The following is a 17,721-nucleotide window of genomic DNA, read 5'->3' as shown; positions in this document are numbered from 1 at the left end:
AAATCGGAACGTCATCGTTCTTTCATAAACGCATCTAAGTACATTTATAGATATCTACGTCCAGCATCTTGATTCATCTCCTTTCCAATGACGCAACGTAAAGCAATTAAATCATTACGTTGGAAGAGACTGCAGCATATTTTTCGAAAAAGAAATATTTTCAAGAAAATTGGGAAGAGGAATATAAATGGATGGTATTTCTTTTTCTCCGTTTGTATGTAAGTAAACAACGTATTTATTATTATCGTTATTACTAAGGCACTTGTTACCAATATAAAAACGTACGTCACAAATGACCGCCAATGAGCATATTTAAATACTGATATTAAACAACTAATTGCTTCTCGTAAAGATAATCTTAGATATACGTATGTATGTATGTATGCATGTATGTATGTATGTATATATATAGACATATGTGCATGAAAGCGAACATATATATACATATATATATACGTACATTATGGATGCGTATTCACCATCTAAGAAAAGGGGGGAGTTCCTCGAATGCACCTTGTCATCTTGCACAATTTTGTATCGAACACTTTTTAACTTCGCGAACGTCATCCGCACTTATGGTATTTCCTTCGCGATGCTTCTCTCTAACGTAAAGTAAGTTCAGTTTAGATTAAAAGCAAGATACACTATCGTAAAAGTAAGATTATCGTTAATTCATATTTAAAATAATACATTATAAAACCTGGCTCGAACGAACGTCGACCCGTGTGCGAACGGAAAAAAGTAAAACTTGTGTACATTCTCTATGGATGTATTACGACGTATTAACATATTCGACATACAATCCATAAATTCATGCTAGTTCGAAGGATAGTATAAACTGGATCGATCGATCAAGAACACTTTTTCTCTTTCTGGTCGCTCGCGGATCGCCGTTTGATCGCCTTCGAGCTCGACGAACTTATTTCGACTTACCTGGAAGTTATTGCATATTCGACTTACAACGAAAAGAAAAAAAAAAAAAAAAAAAAAAAAAAAAGAATTATCGATAGTGTGTACAGAAATATCTATAATAAACTTTTTTTCGCAATAACGGTCGACGAGATGACGACAATCGGCCATTATCCCGTGTGATTACCTATGTGATTTTGAAAAATCATTAACTTTCATTCTTATATAGTAAACGCATTTATCGACTCGAGATTTGTACCTCATCCCTTCTAGCTACGAAAATTCTTTTTTGAACAGATCAAACGAAAATTACATGTGTATGTGTGTGTCTTTGTGTATGTATAAACGCATTTCATGTATATACGTATAAGCATATATGCAATATATAATATAGTTTAGAAATTTGTCAATTAATATGAAAAAAATAATTTTCAATAGGCAAGAGTATGAGGTACGAATACGAATCGTGACATGATCGTTCGTCTATATTCTCTTTAGATTAAGTGGTCTCAGTAAAATGAAGAAAAAAAAAAAAAAATTAAAAGAAAGTAGGAAAGAAATACGTTCATCGTGTATTACAGTTTTTGACATGCTTATAAATTACCGTGCAATGTTCGTTCTTGAAGAAATTTTTATCCGATAACATAAAAGTGTAATGAATATAAACGAGAATACTTTATGTAATAATAATTTTATGCTTTTTTTCGTATAGATGAGTCATATATTCGATATTCGCACGGCTGATATTAAACAAAACATGTCAAATCTCAGAGTTTCGCAAATAACGAAATGAATATAACGAATGCATCTCCGAAAGTTTTCCTTAAATATGAGAAAAGATGGGAGAGCTTGTCGCCTTCGCGAGAAAACAAAAATTTTACAATATATACGCAATTTATATCTAGTACACGACGATCTATTTTCGGTGAATCAACGCGACCACGATGACGCATTTTCAAATCAAGTTTTCTCACGGATAGGAATTCGTAAGAAGAGTCATCCGCGTCAACGATCGAAAGACAGAAAAATAATGATACGTTAGCGACGCCAAGTGGCCACGTCATTCATCGTTTTAGTTGTATACGCTAAGCTGCCACGTAACTAATTATATATCTATACGCGTGTTATCTTTTTTACCAAGTCACTTTGATTATCGGTAATAACTCTGCTACGTCGTTTCTGAGAAAACAGAAAGTACATTTCAACGGCCCTTCTTAACTGACTGCTTCACCAGACCCAAAACGGATTTAACGCGCAAAAATTCTTATGGCTAAGATATTTCATAGAATCTATAAATATGATTATATTTTCTTCTTTTGTAATCTCCATTATATAATCGTGTGCAGTATAAAACGTAAGAGAACTTTTTATACGATCTAACATGATTTTTGAAAATACCAATATAACTGCAATTCGTAACAAGTATAGACTTTATATATATAAAAAAATATATATTCATTTCGTGTCCCTTTCACTGAAACGTTTCAAGGGTTTAAAACATGTTACTTATTTTAACAATTACCACATGTTCACATCAAAGTTTCGTATGGACGGTTATTGCTTTGAAAAACGACGACTGAGGATCGTCGACGAAAATAGATTGCAGAGATAAGGCACTTCGGTTAGCATATAATCGCTCGTAAAATATACTCCGAGTATGATCGAAATTGAATGATAATATATGTATGTATGTATATATATACATATATATATATATATATATATATATATATATTTACTTTGGACTACGATTCGAACGAATCCGTTACGATATAACTTTTATTTTATCGTATCTTGCTCGCGAAACATAGACTATACCGTTTGTATTTAGTAAAAACAAAAAATACTTAGTGCTCATTATTTTCGAATTGAATGGATGCTGCTTTTCGTTGTACAAATATAGTCCAAAGATCTTTGCCATTCTTACGTATAGATTGTAAAAGCGTCAGAAAGGTGTGCCTTCGTTCTCGCACATAACATTGGAATAACATTTAAAAGTTGAGAAACAATGGGTTGATCGCAAAATATAAATTGTGCGTTATCGATGGCGAGTAAGACGCATCCATATCAAATATTAGTTTCTTTGTTGTTTCAATGGGTGTGATTGATTTAGAAAGAACGAGTAGGAAGGCACGACTATTCGAGTGTTACGCAAGTATAGTTGTGTAAAGAGGTGTAACGCGCCTTGGCGCCACTGACCACTGTCGTCGAAGAAGAAGAAGAGTAGCCTTCTCGCGACGAGTATTTTCGTTGATGTCGCGTTTGGAGTCTTGTCGTTGGTCCTATCGTCACGTTTTCGTTGCTAAGCGCTCTGAGTCTTTGCGCTCTCACTGTATTTCCATTTTGATTTCCTGTTCGTCTTACGACCGTGGCGGGGTTACGAGAACCGTGAGATTCTCTCGCTGCTCGGTAACATATCTTCCTTGCGAGCGAAAAAATCTCGCAGTATTTTTCCGTGCGAATCAACAACAATAAAGTCTCGACACGGTCCTAAAACGGACAAAGTAATTTAACGCGCGGCACGAGTTCATATTAGATTCTTGCTCCGTTCAAATTCCGACAAATGGACGACTATTGGTGAAAAAAAAATTCTAATACCGTCCGTCCGTCGTAATTAGAAGGAGCCGAGTATCTTCGGTATATACGAACAAATTCCGCGGGCGTCCATACTTAGAGCCATGTCAGCACGTTCTCAGGTTTTATCGTATTAGGGCCTATGAAACACTGTACATCCTCGAGAATGTCGCTACTGAAGTCTTCGCTAAGCTGAAACCAGAATAAGACCTGATTTTTATGCTGCATAAGCTAAATTATAAAGAAAATTTGTTATATATGAATTTAGCTACGTACCTGTAGCGACGGTACGAGATCGTCGGTCGAATCGATATTGTCGCTCAGAGTGGAGAGATCAGGAGTTTCCATGGGAGCACCGCCATCTAAGAAAAGCGTATTGAATATTACAAAATCGAGTTTCGAATGGCGTTGAAAATGGAAAAACAACTTACCACTGGTACTATCCATGTTGTCGTCAATATTCGCTAAGAAATCTTCGGGAGTGTGTGGTAACGAATAGGCAGAACCAAGACCCAAACCGCTATCCGCACTTTCTTGACGCGCGTGTTGTTCGCTGATTCCCGATAAAAATGGATCCATGGCAGCATCCGTAGTAGTTTGTCGAAGCATCAGTTCTTGCTACATGGCACATAAGAAGTAAAAATTTGGCGTTATTGTACTCGACGTAAACTTTGATCGATTAAAAAAGATCATTCAATGGGATCAAACCTGGCGTATGATCTCCTGTTGCCGTTGTTTCAGACGCTCACGTTCCATTTGTAACGATTGAAGACGTAGTTTCTGTTGACAAGCTTGCAATGTTTGGTTATTAGGTATACCACCAGCCGTAGGTTGCTGAAGCCAATTTTGTGGCAGCATGGCACCGGATGACGGAGCTCGCTGAAGATGGGTCGCTAAAAGATAAAAACGATTTTATTACGAATACTCAAGAACAAGTAGAAAAAGGAAGTTAAATAAATAAATTAAATAAAAAGAGTGAAATATATCGAAAAGACATACGGATTCTGGGATCGAACCACGAAGTGGTACGCGTTTGATGATTTATAAAGTAAATTTCTCCTTCCGGTGTTCGTGCTTGCTCCCATCCATCCGGTAGAGGGCCTAAAGTATTGCCGGCAGCCGAAGACTTTCCACTCTCCACCTGAGCGGCGACTTGAGCCACGTTCTGAGCTGCGACAGTTTTTCGCGGATCTTCCCATGTCGTGGTTCGCGTCAGGTGGCTGAAACATAAGGTCGACGAGGTTTATCGAAGAAGAACTTCCCTCTCTCAACTCTCTCTCCCTCCCTCCCTCCCCCTCTCTCTCTCTCTCTCTCTTTCTCTCTCTTTCTACGTTCTCTCTCACATGCATCCTCTCTCCGCATCCTTCTCTATCGTACGCGTCACGGAGAGGGCGAACGCGCGCCACGATACGTACGTGGTTATCCGCATATAGTAGACTCGCTCTAAAAATAATTCCATTCAAAAGACGACACGAAGCGGTAACGGCGAACGCCGGCTGATACCCACGTAAGTTTTAACGCAAGCCGCCTGCACTTTTCATTTCGAGACGAGAAACCAGAGGAAACGCGAAACCAAGCCCGGAAGTGAAAACACTTTGGTCCAATATTTTTCTAAGCAAATCCGTAGCCAAGTTCCTCCTCCACCGAGAGCCACTCCTCTCTCGAATTAAAGAACTCGTACGTTTCCAAATACGACCGACCTACAGAAGGAGAAATAGAGATAGATAGATAGATAAAAAGAGAGAGAGAGAGAGAGAGAGAGAGATAGCTTTGCGTTCCTCGAAATGGCGAACGACTTTTTAAGAAGAAACTTTGCTGAGTTCGTCGTTTAAGGCGATGCAAGAACATCATGTTTCTCGTTCTAACAAAAATAGCTGCTAATGGCTGCGATCGGCACTCGATCGACTTTTGCTCCGATTCGACGTTGCTTTTACTTTACTTAGCGAGATCACGAAAAAACGATTACTTTTAAATTTGTTGAACTCTTTCAATACGCGGCAACTAAAAGTACACCGTCGAACCACTTGTTGCTTACGAAAGTAACGTGCCGTCGCCATCGACGACGCTGTCGTCTCTTCCATCGTCCTACAAAACGCGATAATATCGGTTCCCACGTAAACATAACCGTGATCTCGCACTCCTACTCGATGACCACACACGCTTAACGTCGAGTCAACATCGGTAATTCAATCCTTTTCTCGGGTATCGTTCGGCCGATATTCATGCACACAATAGATTCTCGCTAATTTCATATTATCGATGTCACGAAATGTAAGAAAGAAGAGAAGAGTCACGGATCGACATCAAATCCCCTTTGTCTTTTCTTTTTTCTCATTTATCAAAATAATTTACGTAAAAGGAAATACGCCAAACACGATTTCAATTTTTATCTGTAAAGAGACACGTTCTCTCAAACAAAACCAAAAGTCTTGAATATAATTTATAAGATAATCCATGTACTATCGAAAATACAAAAATACAAAAGAATTGCGTTGAATTTTTTATTTCGCAGTCTTTCTTTATAAAACTAATATAAAGCTACGACCGAAGGATCAGAAATATATCGAAATTTCTTGGAAGAATGACTATTGATGAGAAAGGTACTATGTCGGCGTCCACCTGTTTGAGAGGCACCTTGAACTATGCCACCATCTTATATAACGAGGTATAACATGATCGACTTCAGCATGTGTTGAAAACAAGTAAGTACGATAGGCGAAATTCTATACAGTAATCTCCTAAGGCAATTCATTTTTCAAATTATCGAATTATCTTTCTCGTGTCTCTTATAACGTACGAACCGTGTATTGTCTCAATGATAAGAATAAACGATATCTTTCTCTGTCGATCTTGTTTCGCTCGATCGAATACATGGGACAATTTTAACAACGTTTCTCGATTTTCTTGCTCTCTAGAAAGCATCCCTTTAAGTTCGAAAGAAAGATTTCCATTTAGAAAGTCGGAAAAGAAAAGTCGTTTCTTCGGAAGAGAATAGATAACTTTTTTCCTTAAATGGAAGGACGAATAACACGAAGAAAACATAACGGAGAATCATTTTCATAAATAAACTTTATATAATTCGCAATTTGGTAACAATTTCGGAGTAACGATTAAAGCAACGAAAACAACAAGAATACGTCGAATAAATTAAAAGGATAGATCGTAGAATCATAGAAACGAAGAATGGCTAGTTTTCGGTAGATCCAAGCAAGAGGCTTCGAAGAAGGTGGAAAAGAGAAAGAGAGAGAGAAAGAGAGAGAGAGAGAGAGAGAGAGAGAAAGAGAGACGGAAAGAGTGGGCCGCGCGTTGCAGGATGCCTCCGATGTGCTCCGAAAGCTTCATGCCCGAATCTCTCTCTCTCTCTCCCTCTCACTCTCTCTCTCTCTCTTTCTCTCTCTTTCTCTTTCTTTCTTTCTGGGTAGAGAAAACGAGCGCTTGGCCGGGTTCCAAGCGTGCGGAGACGAACGGACCGCGCGTGCAATCTCAGGAGGAGGAAGAGGAGCAGGAGGAGAAGAAGGAGGAGAAGGAGAAGGAGGAGGTGGTGAAGGAGGAAGAGGAGGTTCGAGGACGGCGAGAGCAGAAGAAGGAGAAAAGAGATAGAGAGAGATAGATAGAGAGAGGGAGGGAGAGAGAGAGAGAGAGGCTTTAGCCCGAGAACGTCGGAGAGAATCACAGGAGGGTTTCCGTGTGGCGCACGGCATACGGACTACGATGTATTTTTACTCCGGACATCACGGCGCCGGACAACTCGTAAATAGACACTCGCACCGACGCTCTCTTTCGCCTTTACTTCGCTCTCTCTCTCTCTCTCTCTCTCTCTCTCCCTCTCTCTCTCTCTCTCTCTCTTTCTCTCTCTCTCCCTCTCTCTCTCTCTCTCTCTCTCTGTCTCTCTTTCTCTGTCTCTCTTTCCTGCCGCCACCGTCGCCGTCGATACCTCCCTCCGACTGTACCCTCCATTAAGATGGCGGATACTCTCCCCCTCTCGGTGAAGCCAACCCTGACTTAATCTACCAAAGTATCGAGTCCCGTTAAACTCAACTTTTGCATCCTCCGATCCCTCTTTAGCAGACCGCTTATCTACAAACGTATGCGTTAATTAGCCTACCGATACTTCTTCGAAACACTTTACGTCCTATCTTAGCAAACGAATATCCTATACGTTTAATAGAATTCACCGGATAATAACGGAAGACGTTGCTCAACCATTCGTGTTACTCTTTATCTTTCTACGAAGTTCTCGAAAAGATAAAAAGAAAAAAGAAAGAAGAGAGAAAAATAGAAAAAAGAACGGAAAAATAAGAAAAAGACTAAAGAGAAACGTACACCAAAAACAAAAAGAAAAGCCAAAAAGAAAAATCAAGAAAGAAAGAAAGAGAGAAAACATTAAGATACGTGATTCTTTCGTACCTATATAATGCGAGAGAAAAAAGAATTGAATAGTCTAGGTAAAAATATTTCGATCGTTACGACGTTATCTCGCTAAAGAGAAACATAAAAGATGCGTAAGATAAACAGTGCGATAGCTAACAATCAAAGGCACGTTGCCTTGAACTTTTGCTTACGGTCACTGTATTCCCGGAGATTCGTCCTCGTATCTGGCATTTGTCGCTAAGACTCGCGTACAGGTGTGTCCGCTCGAGGTCTTTAGCCTCAGAATGGGATAGTGGCGGACAGATCGTGCTCGCGTTCGCCTCTTTGCCAGGAACGTTCCGTTCTACGCAGTACGTACATACGTTCCCCGTCTCGTTCGAACGTCCTTCGAATTTGAATGGTTCTAATCTTTCTCGCGGACAAAATAATTATCGACGAAAGTTATTTATCTTTTTAAAAATATTAAATCCTACGAAACTTCGGGGAGGACGTTCAAGATAAAAATTCGAGATACGAATTTGCATGTTTTAAAAGGGACACCTCTTTTTTCCATGTATTTTTCCTTCTGTATATAACACGCTAAGCACTCTCTCTCTCTCTCTCTCTCTCTCTCTCTCTCTCTCTCTCTCTCTACGACGCCATCGCACCAAAATTTATCGCTTTATTTTCCAACGATCGGAATCAACGAAACGCACGAACATCCATCTTCCGTGTCACAAAGATAAGTAGAGATAAGTCTTCGAGGCGTTCCACTTTTTCGCGCCATTTGTCCCCCTCTTATAATACCATTTTTATTAGCGATATATAACAGGGAAAAGAAAAATAAAGAACAAGAAAGAAAGAAGAAAAGAAAAAAAAAAAAAAGAAGCAAATCAAAGGATTCCGATATAATTTTTCAAATGAAACAATACATTCTTTTTCTCCATTTTCAACTGGCATAATCTATCTTTCTTTAATACCAAAGGAAAAGTTCAATCTTCGGCATCCAATCGCGTCCTTGTCGTTTTAACGGTCTCTATGCTCCTCCTTTCCAATGATTCCATCACCTTCTACGATAAAAGATGTATACTCATAGAAAGGAAGGATAAAAAAGAGAAGAGGCCTCCGACGAATCGTCCTCGCATCGACCGTTATCCGAGAACAACGATCGAGTCGCCAGGCCAACCTGGAAGAACGACATTCGCGACAAGTCGAGAACCGTTTAGTCGGCTATTGGTATTTTCGATCCCAGTGAAAGTTGCGCGCGACGCTCGTTCCATTCAGGGTCGACGCGACGGACTCGAACGTGTATTTTTCCTATCTTTTATACCTATTCTACGTATGTGTATATAAATACACGCACACACATGAATATATATATATATACATAAATACATTCATGTAGTAATGATATTATTTCGGGAAATCTTCATTTAAAAAGAAACTGAAAATTAATTCGAACATTTTTCTAAACAAATGAACGTTAATATATTATCGTTTATTATTAAGAATTAATATATTATCGATTATGTATTAAGAAATCATTAGACAAATCCATTAGACGAACAGCAAATCGTTAAGAAATAAAATCCTTCTAATGCGTGCTATGTCGATAGTACAAAGTAATGACGTATCGATAACTACACATTAGATCATAACGAATTCCGCTTATCGAAGTTACAATATTTTTAATTTTACTATTAGAAAATCCATAAATAATCCTAATATAATAAAGGAAGTATAGAAAGACGATTTTTGATTTGTATGATCGACATCGATCGTTTTTGTAGTTTGAATGCAACCATCCATAAGCTTCGAATCGTATCTTCTACGCATCGTAGCATTGCAATGCCGTAAGAAGAAGAAATAGAAGAAGAAGAAGAAGAAGAAGAAGAAGAAAAAGAAATAATAGTAGTAGTAGTAGTAAATAGTAGTAGTAAGTAGTAGTAATAGTACTAGTAATAGTAGTAGTAGTAGTAGTAGTAGTAGTAGTAGTAGTAGTAGTAGTAGTAGTAGTAGTAGTAGTAATAGTAGTAGTAGTAGTAGTAGTAGTAGTAGTAGTAGTGGTAGTAGTAGTATTAGTAGTAGAAGAAGAAGAAGTAGAAGAAGAAAAAGAAGCAGAAGGAATAAAGTAAGAAAGAGCAAGAAAGAGAGACGTGGAAAAGGAAGGGAAGAAACAGCCGATGGAAGAAGAGGGCATCCCCTCCAAACGCTATTATCGACGCTTGCTGTACGTAACGAGCGGCGAACATTTGTGTGTCGTATGTGTATGCTGCGTGTTCGTATGTATACGTGAGCTCGCGCGCGCGCACGCGCGCACCTCGTCGCTGCGCTTCTTCGTGCCGCGCCATTTTGCTACGGTGCTCGTTCACGTTGCTTCGAAACGTTGAACCTTCCTATGCACCAATGACGATGCAACGTACATGATGTTAATGAACCGATACGATTTCAAAGAAAAGAAACTTCTTTTTATTTACTTATTTTTTTTTTCTTCTTTTTTTTTTTTTTAATTAATATTTCATTTATAAACAATTTCTTACCAATATCGATATCACATGACATTTGTTCGATTTTGTCTTTCGAAAATTAAAGATTTGTAGTTACGTTCAAATCTAAAAATTCCTCGGTAACAATACGATACTCTTTGAATCGTTTAAATAGTCGTGATGCGCGATCCGCTTCCTCTGGTTCACGTGACTATCCGCGATATACTTCCTGTATAATGTAACAAGATAAGTGCGTAGGAGAAACTTTCGATTCACGCGCGAATTCCTCGTGAACCGGAGCAAAGCTAGCTATAACACGGACATAGTTACATGTGTATTATATTTATATGTATATGCATGTTGTTAATGTATATGAGAACGATCGAGATTTTTTGTCAAATTTAAAGGACCAAAACAACTCTGATTTATATATCACATACATTCCTGATTCGTGAATATATATATATATATACACGTATACATATATACATCATTATTTTTAATTATTATAATAAAGAAACTCGTCGAAAGTACGAGATCAAATTTGATGAATTTTAAATATATATCAGATTGTTAATATTAATATTAACGATTGATAACAATAACATATTTAATGAACTTTTTCTTTTTATATAAACATATTTAATTATTAAATATATATCTGATCGACTTTAAATAAAAATTGGATATATAATCAAACAATAAAAACGATATGGATCAAACAATAAGCACGTTTGTAGCTCAGAGTTACAGGTGAAGTATGTAAGGGACGGTCGAAGCTAGACGCTTCGTAAGGCTTCACGAGAAAATTCGTTTTAAAGTTAGGAGGGCAAAGAGAGGCAAAGTAAGGGACGAAAAGAATACCTGACCGTCTTTTTTTCCAAGAGATGAGAAAAAGATATTGCTAGAAAATTCGATAGCAGAAACACCGAAAAGCTTTTGTGAAAGCAAGGGTCGCTGCAGTTACCTGGATAATCTAAAGTAAGTCGAATAAGAAAATGAAAGTAAAAAATAAAATGAAAACGTTGAAATTATATGAACGAAGTTATTATTTTTAAAGGTTTGTCGGTATAAATACAAAAAGAAAAATAGGCACAAAACATTATAACATATATAAAGAAAAAAAAAATATAAAATATGACGAGTAATAAATTTTTAAGTATTTTCAGGCTCAAATTGTCGGGATAGAAAATGATTTAAAATGGCAAGAATATTAAGTGACGTTATAAGGGTAAAATTTTCTTTATTCTTTTTGTTTTTCTATTTTTCGATGGTACGTAAAAAAAGAAAAAATAAGAGTAGCATAAGTCCGCCTCGTTTTCCATGTTTAGAATTACGGTAAAGCGAGCAAGACGACACCAAGATTCGAAAGAGTAGGCTAATCTCTTATATCAGCGTGCAAAGAAGAGCGATGGTAAGTGAAAGAGAACGATGAAGCGAAGGCGAAGGCAAAGGCAAAGGCAAAGGCGAAGGAGAAGGAGGAGTAGGAGTAAGTAGGAGTAGGAGGAGGAGGACGCAGTCTCGAAGGGAACTTCCCACGACAGGTGACACGTGGGAATCTCAGTCACGGCGACGCAGGTGGATCAGGTTCGAAGAACGAAAGAGACGCGGCCGAGAGGTAGTACCTACACTGCTGGAAGGTAAGGAGGAGAAAGAGGAGAAGGAGGAGAAGAAGGAGGAGGAAGAGAAGGAAGAGGAGGAAGAGGGTCGAGGGAGGCCAAGGGAAGCCGAGAAGAGCAACATATACATATATACATAGCAAGAATATAGGCAGTGAGCAAGGCAACCGTGTCGTTCCACGGAGAGTCGTATCCACGATAGACGGCTAAAGGCCCATTCACACCGTTCGATACAAGACGTCGATGGGCCTTTGAGCAAGTTTGTTTGACCTGAGTCTCAACGAATGGCATTCCCAAGACAAGAGTAGCCATCGACTACGAGGAACCAATCGTTTTTTGCTTCTACGTCCCAAATTCTAGGAAGGTTCGGGGAAACTTTTTAAGCAGGTTGCAACGCATCCGATCGAGAGGGACAAACAATCCGTTCGTGGAAGAGGTTGTTCGAATGAAATCATACAATCGTTTGGATACGTGTGCAAGAGATGATGCATCTTACTCGAAAGAAGAACAAACGTCGGCATGGACCATTTTAATTTACATGACGAACGAACGAAGAAAGTCACCGAGGAAGACGCTTGCAGAAAGAAAAAGAAAAAAAAATGACTCTACAGCTGCATCGCAACTTTTCCAAGAAGCTTCAGGCTTATCAAACTGATAACTCAAAGCGAAAGGTGAACTAAGCCGCCATGCTCTTTACTATTATCACGAGACGACGACAATGACGTCGACGATCTCACCGATGAGCACGCAAACTCCATCCTTTTTTATTAATCCTTTTTATTATCTAGATCTCTTTCTTTCCTTATTTATCATTATCTTCTCAAATGAATGAATTATTTCGATTTTATTTTCGTAGACTTTGTCTTTGTGGACCAAGCGCGGCCATCTTGCACGGTTACGAACGATTTCTTGTAAGCATTTCGATTACTCGATCGACCATTCAACAACTCGGAAGAGACGAAAAGAGTCGGAACGTGAAGAGCACGCGTCGTGGATCGCGGAGAAAAAGAGAATCATAAATATCAGTTACCTTTTAACATTTTCAAATGTCGCCTTTCACTTCTATCGGTCCATCGATGACACCGATAGCGCATCCGGAGTCTTCTCAACATTGTATTCAATTTCTTTCATCGTTTTCTATTTGTTTATCGTTGGCATCGAAAAGAGGCTGAATGAAGAACGGTCATTATCATTTAATCGTTTCGAGCAAAAAAAAAAAAAAAAAAAGAGAAAAACAAAATAAAAAATCTATCTTATTATCCGTATTAAACAGTAACACGTTTTAAAATGAAGAAAAGGTTGTCATAGTGAGTGGAGGAAAGCAACTCACGCGCATCGTCGAGAACAATGGAATCGAGAGTCTCGTTGAATCTCATAGAATCGATATTAGTATCTAGCACGTGTCACTGTGTAGTAACTAGTATTGGTATCAGTATTAGTATTGGAGACTCGCATACGCGTTGTACGTCGCGCGTAAGAAAGGCGTATCGGGCGTAACGTTACTTTCTCGCATCGTGTGCTCGAGGCCGCCGCAACCGTCGCCGCGCGGAAACGCTCAAATCGTCCTTCGTCCCGTTCTCCTTAACACGCGGACGCCTTTATCGTTCTTCGTACGATCCAAAGCACGAGAATTTATCTCCCTTTCCTTTCTTTCGTATTTTCTCTTTCGCTCGTCTTTTTTTCCTCCATCTTTTTTTTCTTTTTCTTTTTCTTTTTTCTTCTTTTTTTTTTTTTTTTTTTTTTTTTTAATATCCACGATAACACAGACTATAATAATTAATTAATGAGCGATTATTAATGAAAATAGATATGTTGAGATTAACGAAAAAAGGAACGAACGACAAATAACATTATTATTCCTTAGAAATTCAATTCGAGTCTTTCGAAATCTCAAAAAAAATCCGTTAATTCCATAGGTCATTATGTCTCGATGTATATGGGGAAAAAAGATCGAAGGAATTTTATTGCTTGTCAATAAAATGAAATCGAATCAAGCGATTACTAGGAAAATGCGTAATTACATAGAACCCAATCTACCGTAAATGAATTTATCCAATTAGCGCCACGTTAACGCTCGTACCATATAAGTTGGCGTTTTACTTTTCTAACGATAATTCGTCATTTTTCCAAATGCCAATAAAAATGGAAATAACGAGCGTTTGTATTACGAAGAACGTGATTTCAACGACGATTCGAGCGATATTCGATCGCTTCGGTCAGCGTCTAACGGTACGACGTAAGTCGAAGGTTCCTTCGGACTTTGGCATAATCGCTTGGATGCGATCTCCGCTAGATAAAATCAGCCCATTAAAGTTCCATCTTCGTTAGCCGTAATAACATAACGGTTTAAGCGCACGAGACTCGCCTAGAACACGCCACCAATCTTCTAACCGTCAAAGAAGAACTCTTATGTCAAGAAATCGGCAAAATCTTCGCGCCCTTTTTCCGCACATTTCCCAGAGAAATGATACATGAATCGTGTCTCTGAACACGAATTTCGAACAATACGCGAACACGTATACCGTACAATCGTAAAAAATAAGTCGCGTAATTTTCCTCCCTATCAAGATATAATCACCGGCCTATTTCGTTTCTTGTTGTTAAAGTCTTATCGCGTATACAGTGTATTTCGAGATTCGTTTGAACTGATACGATAAACGAGTATATTAAAAAAAAAAAAAAAAAAAAAAAAAAAAAAAAAAAAAAAAAGAAAAACAAAAAAAAACACAGAAGAAAAAACAGAAATCAGATAAAGCAGGAACAAAGAATACCGTACGATTTTATTGAAAAATAAACATTTTTTTTTACTTGAAACAATAAAAGATTAAATGGAGTAAAGACATTGTGAGAAATATTTGTAGACAAACTTTTGAGGTTTGAAAAGGAAGAAAGTAAACCGAAGGAAATTTCGATGAGTAAGTTAAAAATTACGATCGTCAAAGATAGAAGGAGAGAAAGGGATCGCACGAATCGAACGACGTAGAAGAAACTGGACCTAAGTCGAAGGCACGCAAAGGCGAATACCGAGAGACCGGCTTGAACAACAAAACTGCCACGACTCCTTCATCGTTGCTCAAGCCTCCGGACCGCATTCGCGTCCATGTTTCTGCGCGACGAATCGTACCACCGGCTTTGCGCGTCACATTTTTCGTCCACTTTAGTAACGTCGTTCGATAAAATGCGTCGACGGTGCAAACAACATCTTTGCATTATATTAAAACATTTCATTTCAGAGGAGTATCGCTGCACAATGACCTTTTCGAAACTTTTTTCCGATTTTCCATAAGCTAATTGAACACATTGTGCATACAAAACGGTCATTTAAAAACTAAAAAAAACTACGGTTCGTATTTACGTCAGCACGTGGGAATAAAAATAACAAAAATTCCAAAGCAAAGAAGAATGACAAAAGGAAATAGCGATAACGTCGTCGTAACGGTACCGAGGCACGTTGACGTAACCGATCGAACGAAGGCAAAATAGCGAGGATTTATCGATAGCCAACAGGTGGAAGAATCAAAGTCCGCGAAGCAGGCGCGTGCGTGCGTACAAGGAGAACGGGAAGAAAGGGAAAGAAAGAAAGAAAGAAAGAAAGAAAGAAATAAAGAAAGAAAGAAAGAGAGAGAGAGAGAGAGAGAGAGAGAGAGAGAGAGAGAAAGAGAAAGAGAGATAAAGATAAAGAGAGATGAGGTACTCACTTGAGGAAATAGATCTGTCCCTCGGCAGTACGCGCCTGTTCCCATCCGTGTGGCAGGGGTCCCAGGTCGTCGACCGTGCTGATGACGTCGTAACTGCGTTGCTTCTGATGATGGTGGTGACGCGCGTGCGGCTGCGGCGCGTGTTGCTGCGCCTGCTGCGCGGACGCGTAAGTTTGCTGCAGGGATGCAGGGCTGCTGTGAGCGCGCGGATGCGCGACCGTTAAACCAGCCGCTGCGGCGGCCGCTGCCGCGGCTGCTGCTGCTGCTGCTGCTGCTGCCGCGCCAGCGGCAGCAGCGCTTCCGGCCGGTCCGCTCCCGGCGCTCGCACTCGCGGCCGTGCCTGCCGAGGCGCCGGCCGCACCATTCGGCGGACCACCGTTCGCCGTTCCGCCAGCAGGCCCGCTGTTACCCCCGCTGACATTCGCGTTCGCCGCTGCGGCCGCGGCCGAGACAACTCCCCCAGCTCCTCCGACACCGCCGGCGGCGCTTCCTCCGCCGGCCGGGCCGCCTCCGCTACCATTCGCTACGCCAACGCTACCACCGGCCCCACCACCCCCGCCTCCGCCACCGGCGCCACCACCCACGACGGAGACGTTACCACCGCCTGCAACACTGCCGCCGCCACCGCCGGACGATTCCGCGTTACGTCCTCCGGCGCTCCCCGTTACCGCGCCGGAAGCGCCGCCGCTGCCGCCGGCGCCGAAAGCCGAATCGGCCGAATTTTCGCGCGAGTGCGAGATCGACGGGCTTCTGCTGCCGGTCGATGGTGGGTTGAAGAACGAATCGGGTAAATTGCGCATACGCAACGGCACTTGAAGCGGACGTTTCGAATCCGGCTTCAAGACCGTGTCGAACAGAGCCTGTAGATCGGATTCTGAATTTTGATCGATCCTCACGACGAGATTGCTGTTCGACAACTGATCGATCTCCTGATTGAGCGCCATTTTGGATCACGCGGTCCTCCGTGCGCTCTCGATCGTCCCCTGCTGTTGTCGGTTCTTCTTCTATTACTTCTTACTCGCCTCCTTCTCCTCCAGCTCTTTTTCTTTATTCGTACTCGTTCGTCTCTACCTTGTTACTCTCGCGTCGCACCGCGTTACGTTGCGTTGCGTTGCGTTGCGTTGCGTTTCGTTGCGTTGCGTTGCGTTGCGTTGCGTTGCGTTGCGTTGCGTTGAATTTCGTTGCGTTTCGTTGCGTTGCGTTGCGTTGCGTTGCGTTGCGTTGCGTTGCGCTGCGCTGCGTCGCGTCGCGTCGCGGCGCCGTGTCCTCCTCCACCTCCGCCGCCGCCGCCGCCACCGACTCCTATCTTACGACGCTTTTTCCTCCACCGTCAGCACCGCTGCCACCTCCTCCTCCTCCTCCACCACCGCCACCGCCCCCTCCTCCTCCGCCGCCACCGCCACCACCACCGCCGCCTTCTCCTCCTTCCTTCGCCACCGCCTCCGTCTTCTCTTCCGCGCGCTCGCGCACACTCTGCCTCTCCTTTATCTTTCCTCTCTGCCTCTCTCTCTCCCCCCACTCACTCTCTTTCTCTCACTCCTTCGTCGATTCTCTTGCCTCCGTTTTTCTCGTGGTCTCTCCTCTCTATCTCCTCCCTCGACGATATATCTTATCCCTCGCCGTCTCGCACTTGTCTCCCTTACGATACACCTGCGTATGCGAAGGCATACGACACGCGATTCTTACATACGCACCCCTTTCGAGCCCCTCCGTTTCGAGCGTTCGACGGTGGTGGACGACAAAAAGGCACGAAACACACCCCACGACTCGCCGCCACGGTTACGGAAGCACTAGGCACTGGATCGACGATGGCCTGACCGTTGGCGCAAGTCGCTACGCTACGCACGTCGCCGAAGCGCCGAGCCGAGCCGAACCGAGCCAAAGCGAGGCGTGTTGGCCTGTTGCTCCTTCTTGGCAACCTACTGCCTTCGGCGGTGCCTACGCTACCCACCGCTGGTGGGGTGAAGATAAAAATCACCGTAGAACGTCTCTAAACGAAAGCGCGCCGCAATCGTTCTAAGAGATTACCAACTGACCAATGAAAGACACGATCTTAATGATACGCAAGAATTAAGAATCCTCTTA

At 41.2% G+C, this 17,721-nt stretch overlaps 1 protein-coding gene across 1 annotated transcript; it reads right to left on the bottom strand.

Annotated features, from left to right (window-relative positions):
• Nucleotides 1–217: 217 nt before the first annotated feature.
• On the bottom strand, nt 218–16,992 carry LOC124952592 (transcriptional coactivator YAP1-like). The gene is made up of 7 exons (XM_047502698.1): nt 15,637–16,992; nt 4,483–4,703; nt 4,192–4,376; nt 3,915–4,101; nt 3,760–3,845; nt 3,559–3,675; nt 218–3,399 (listed from the first exon to the last, which is right to left on the bottom strand). Exons 1-6 carry the CDS (start codon nt 16,578–16,580, stop codon nt 3,580–3,582), a joined length of 1,719 nt encoding a protein of 572 aa, XP_047358654.1. The 5' UTR covers nt 16,581–16,992; the 3' UTR covers nt 218–3,399; nt 3,559–3,579.
• Nucleotides 16,993–17,721: the final 729 nt, after the last annotated feature.

This window comes from Vespa velutina, chromosome 10, assembly GCF_912470025.1.
Source record: "Vespa velutina chromosome 10, iVesVel2.1, whole genome shotgun sequence".
Lineage (NCBI taxonomy): Eukaryota > Metazoa > Arthropoda > Insecta > Hymenoptera > Vespidae > Vespa > Vespa velutina.
Note: the sequence above shows the minus strand (reverse complement) of the source record. Positions and strands in the feature narration are given on the sequence as shown.

Excerpts from the sequence above, each read along its gene's own strand:
- LOC124952592 (XM_047502698.1), bottom strand. The coding sequence starts at position 16,580 with ATGGCGCTCAATCAGGAGATCGATCAGTTGTCGAACAGCAATCTCGTC. Across the intron at positions 4,704-15,636 it reads GGACAGATCTATTTCCTCAA|CCACCTGACGCGAACCACGA; the intron begins GTGAGTACCTCA and ends CTTATGTTTCAG. Across the intron at positions 4,377-4,482 it reads GTGGTTCGATCCCAGAATCC|CGACCCATCTTCAGCGAGCT; the intron begins GTATGTCTTTTC and ends TTTATCTTTTAG.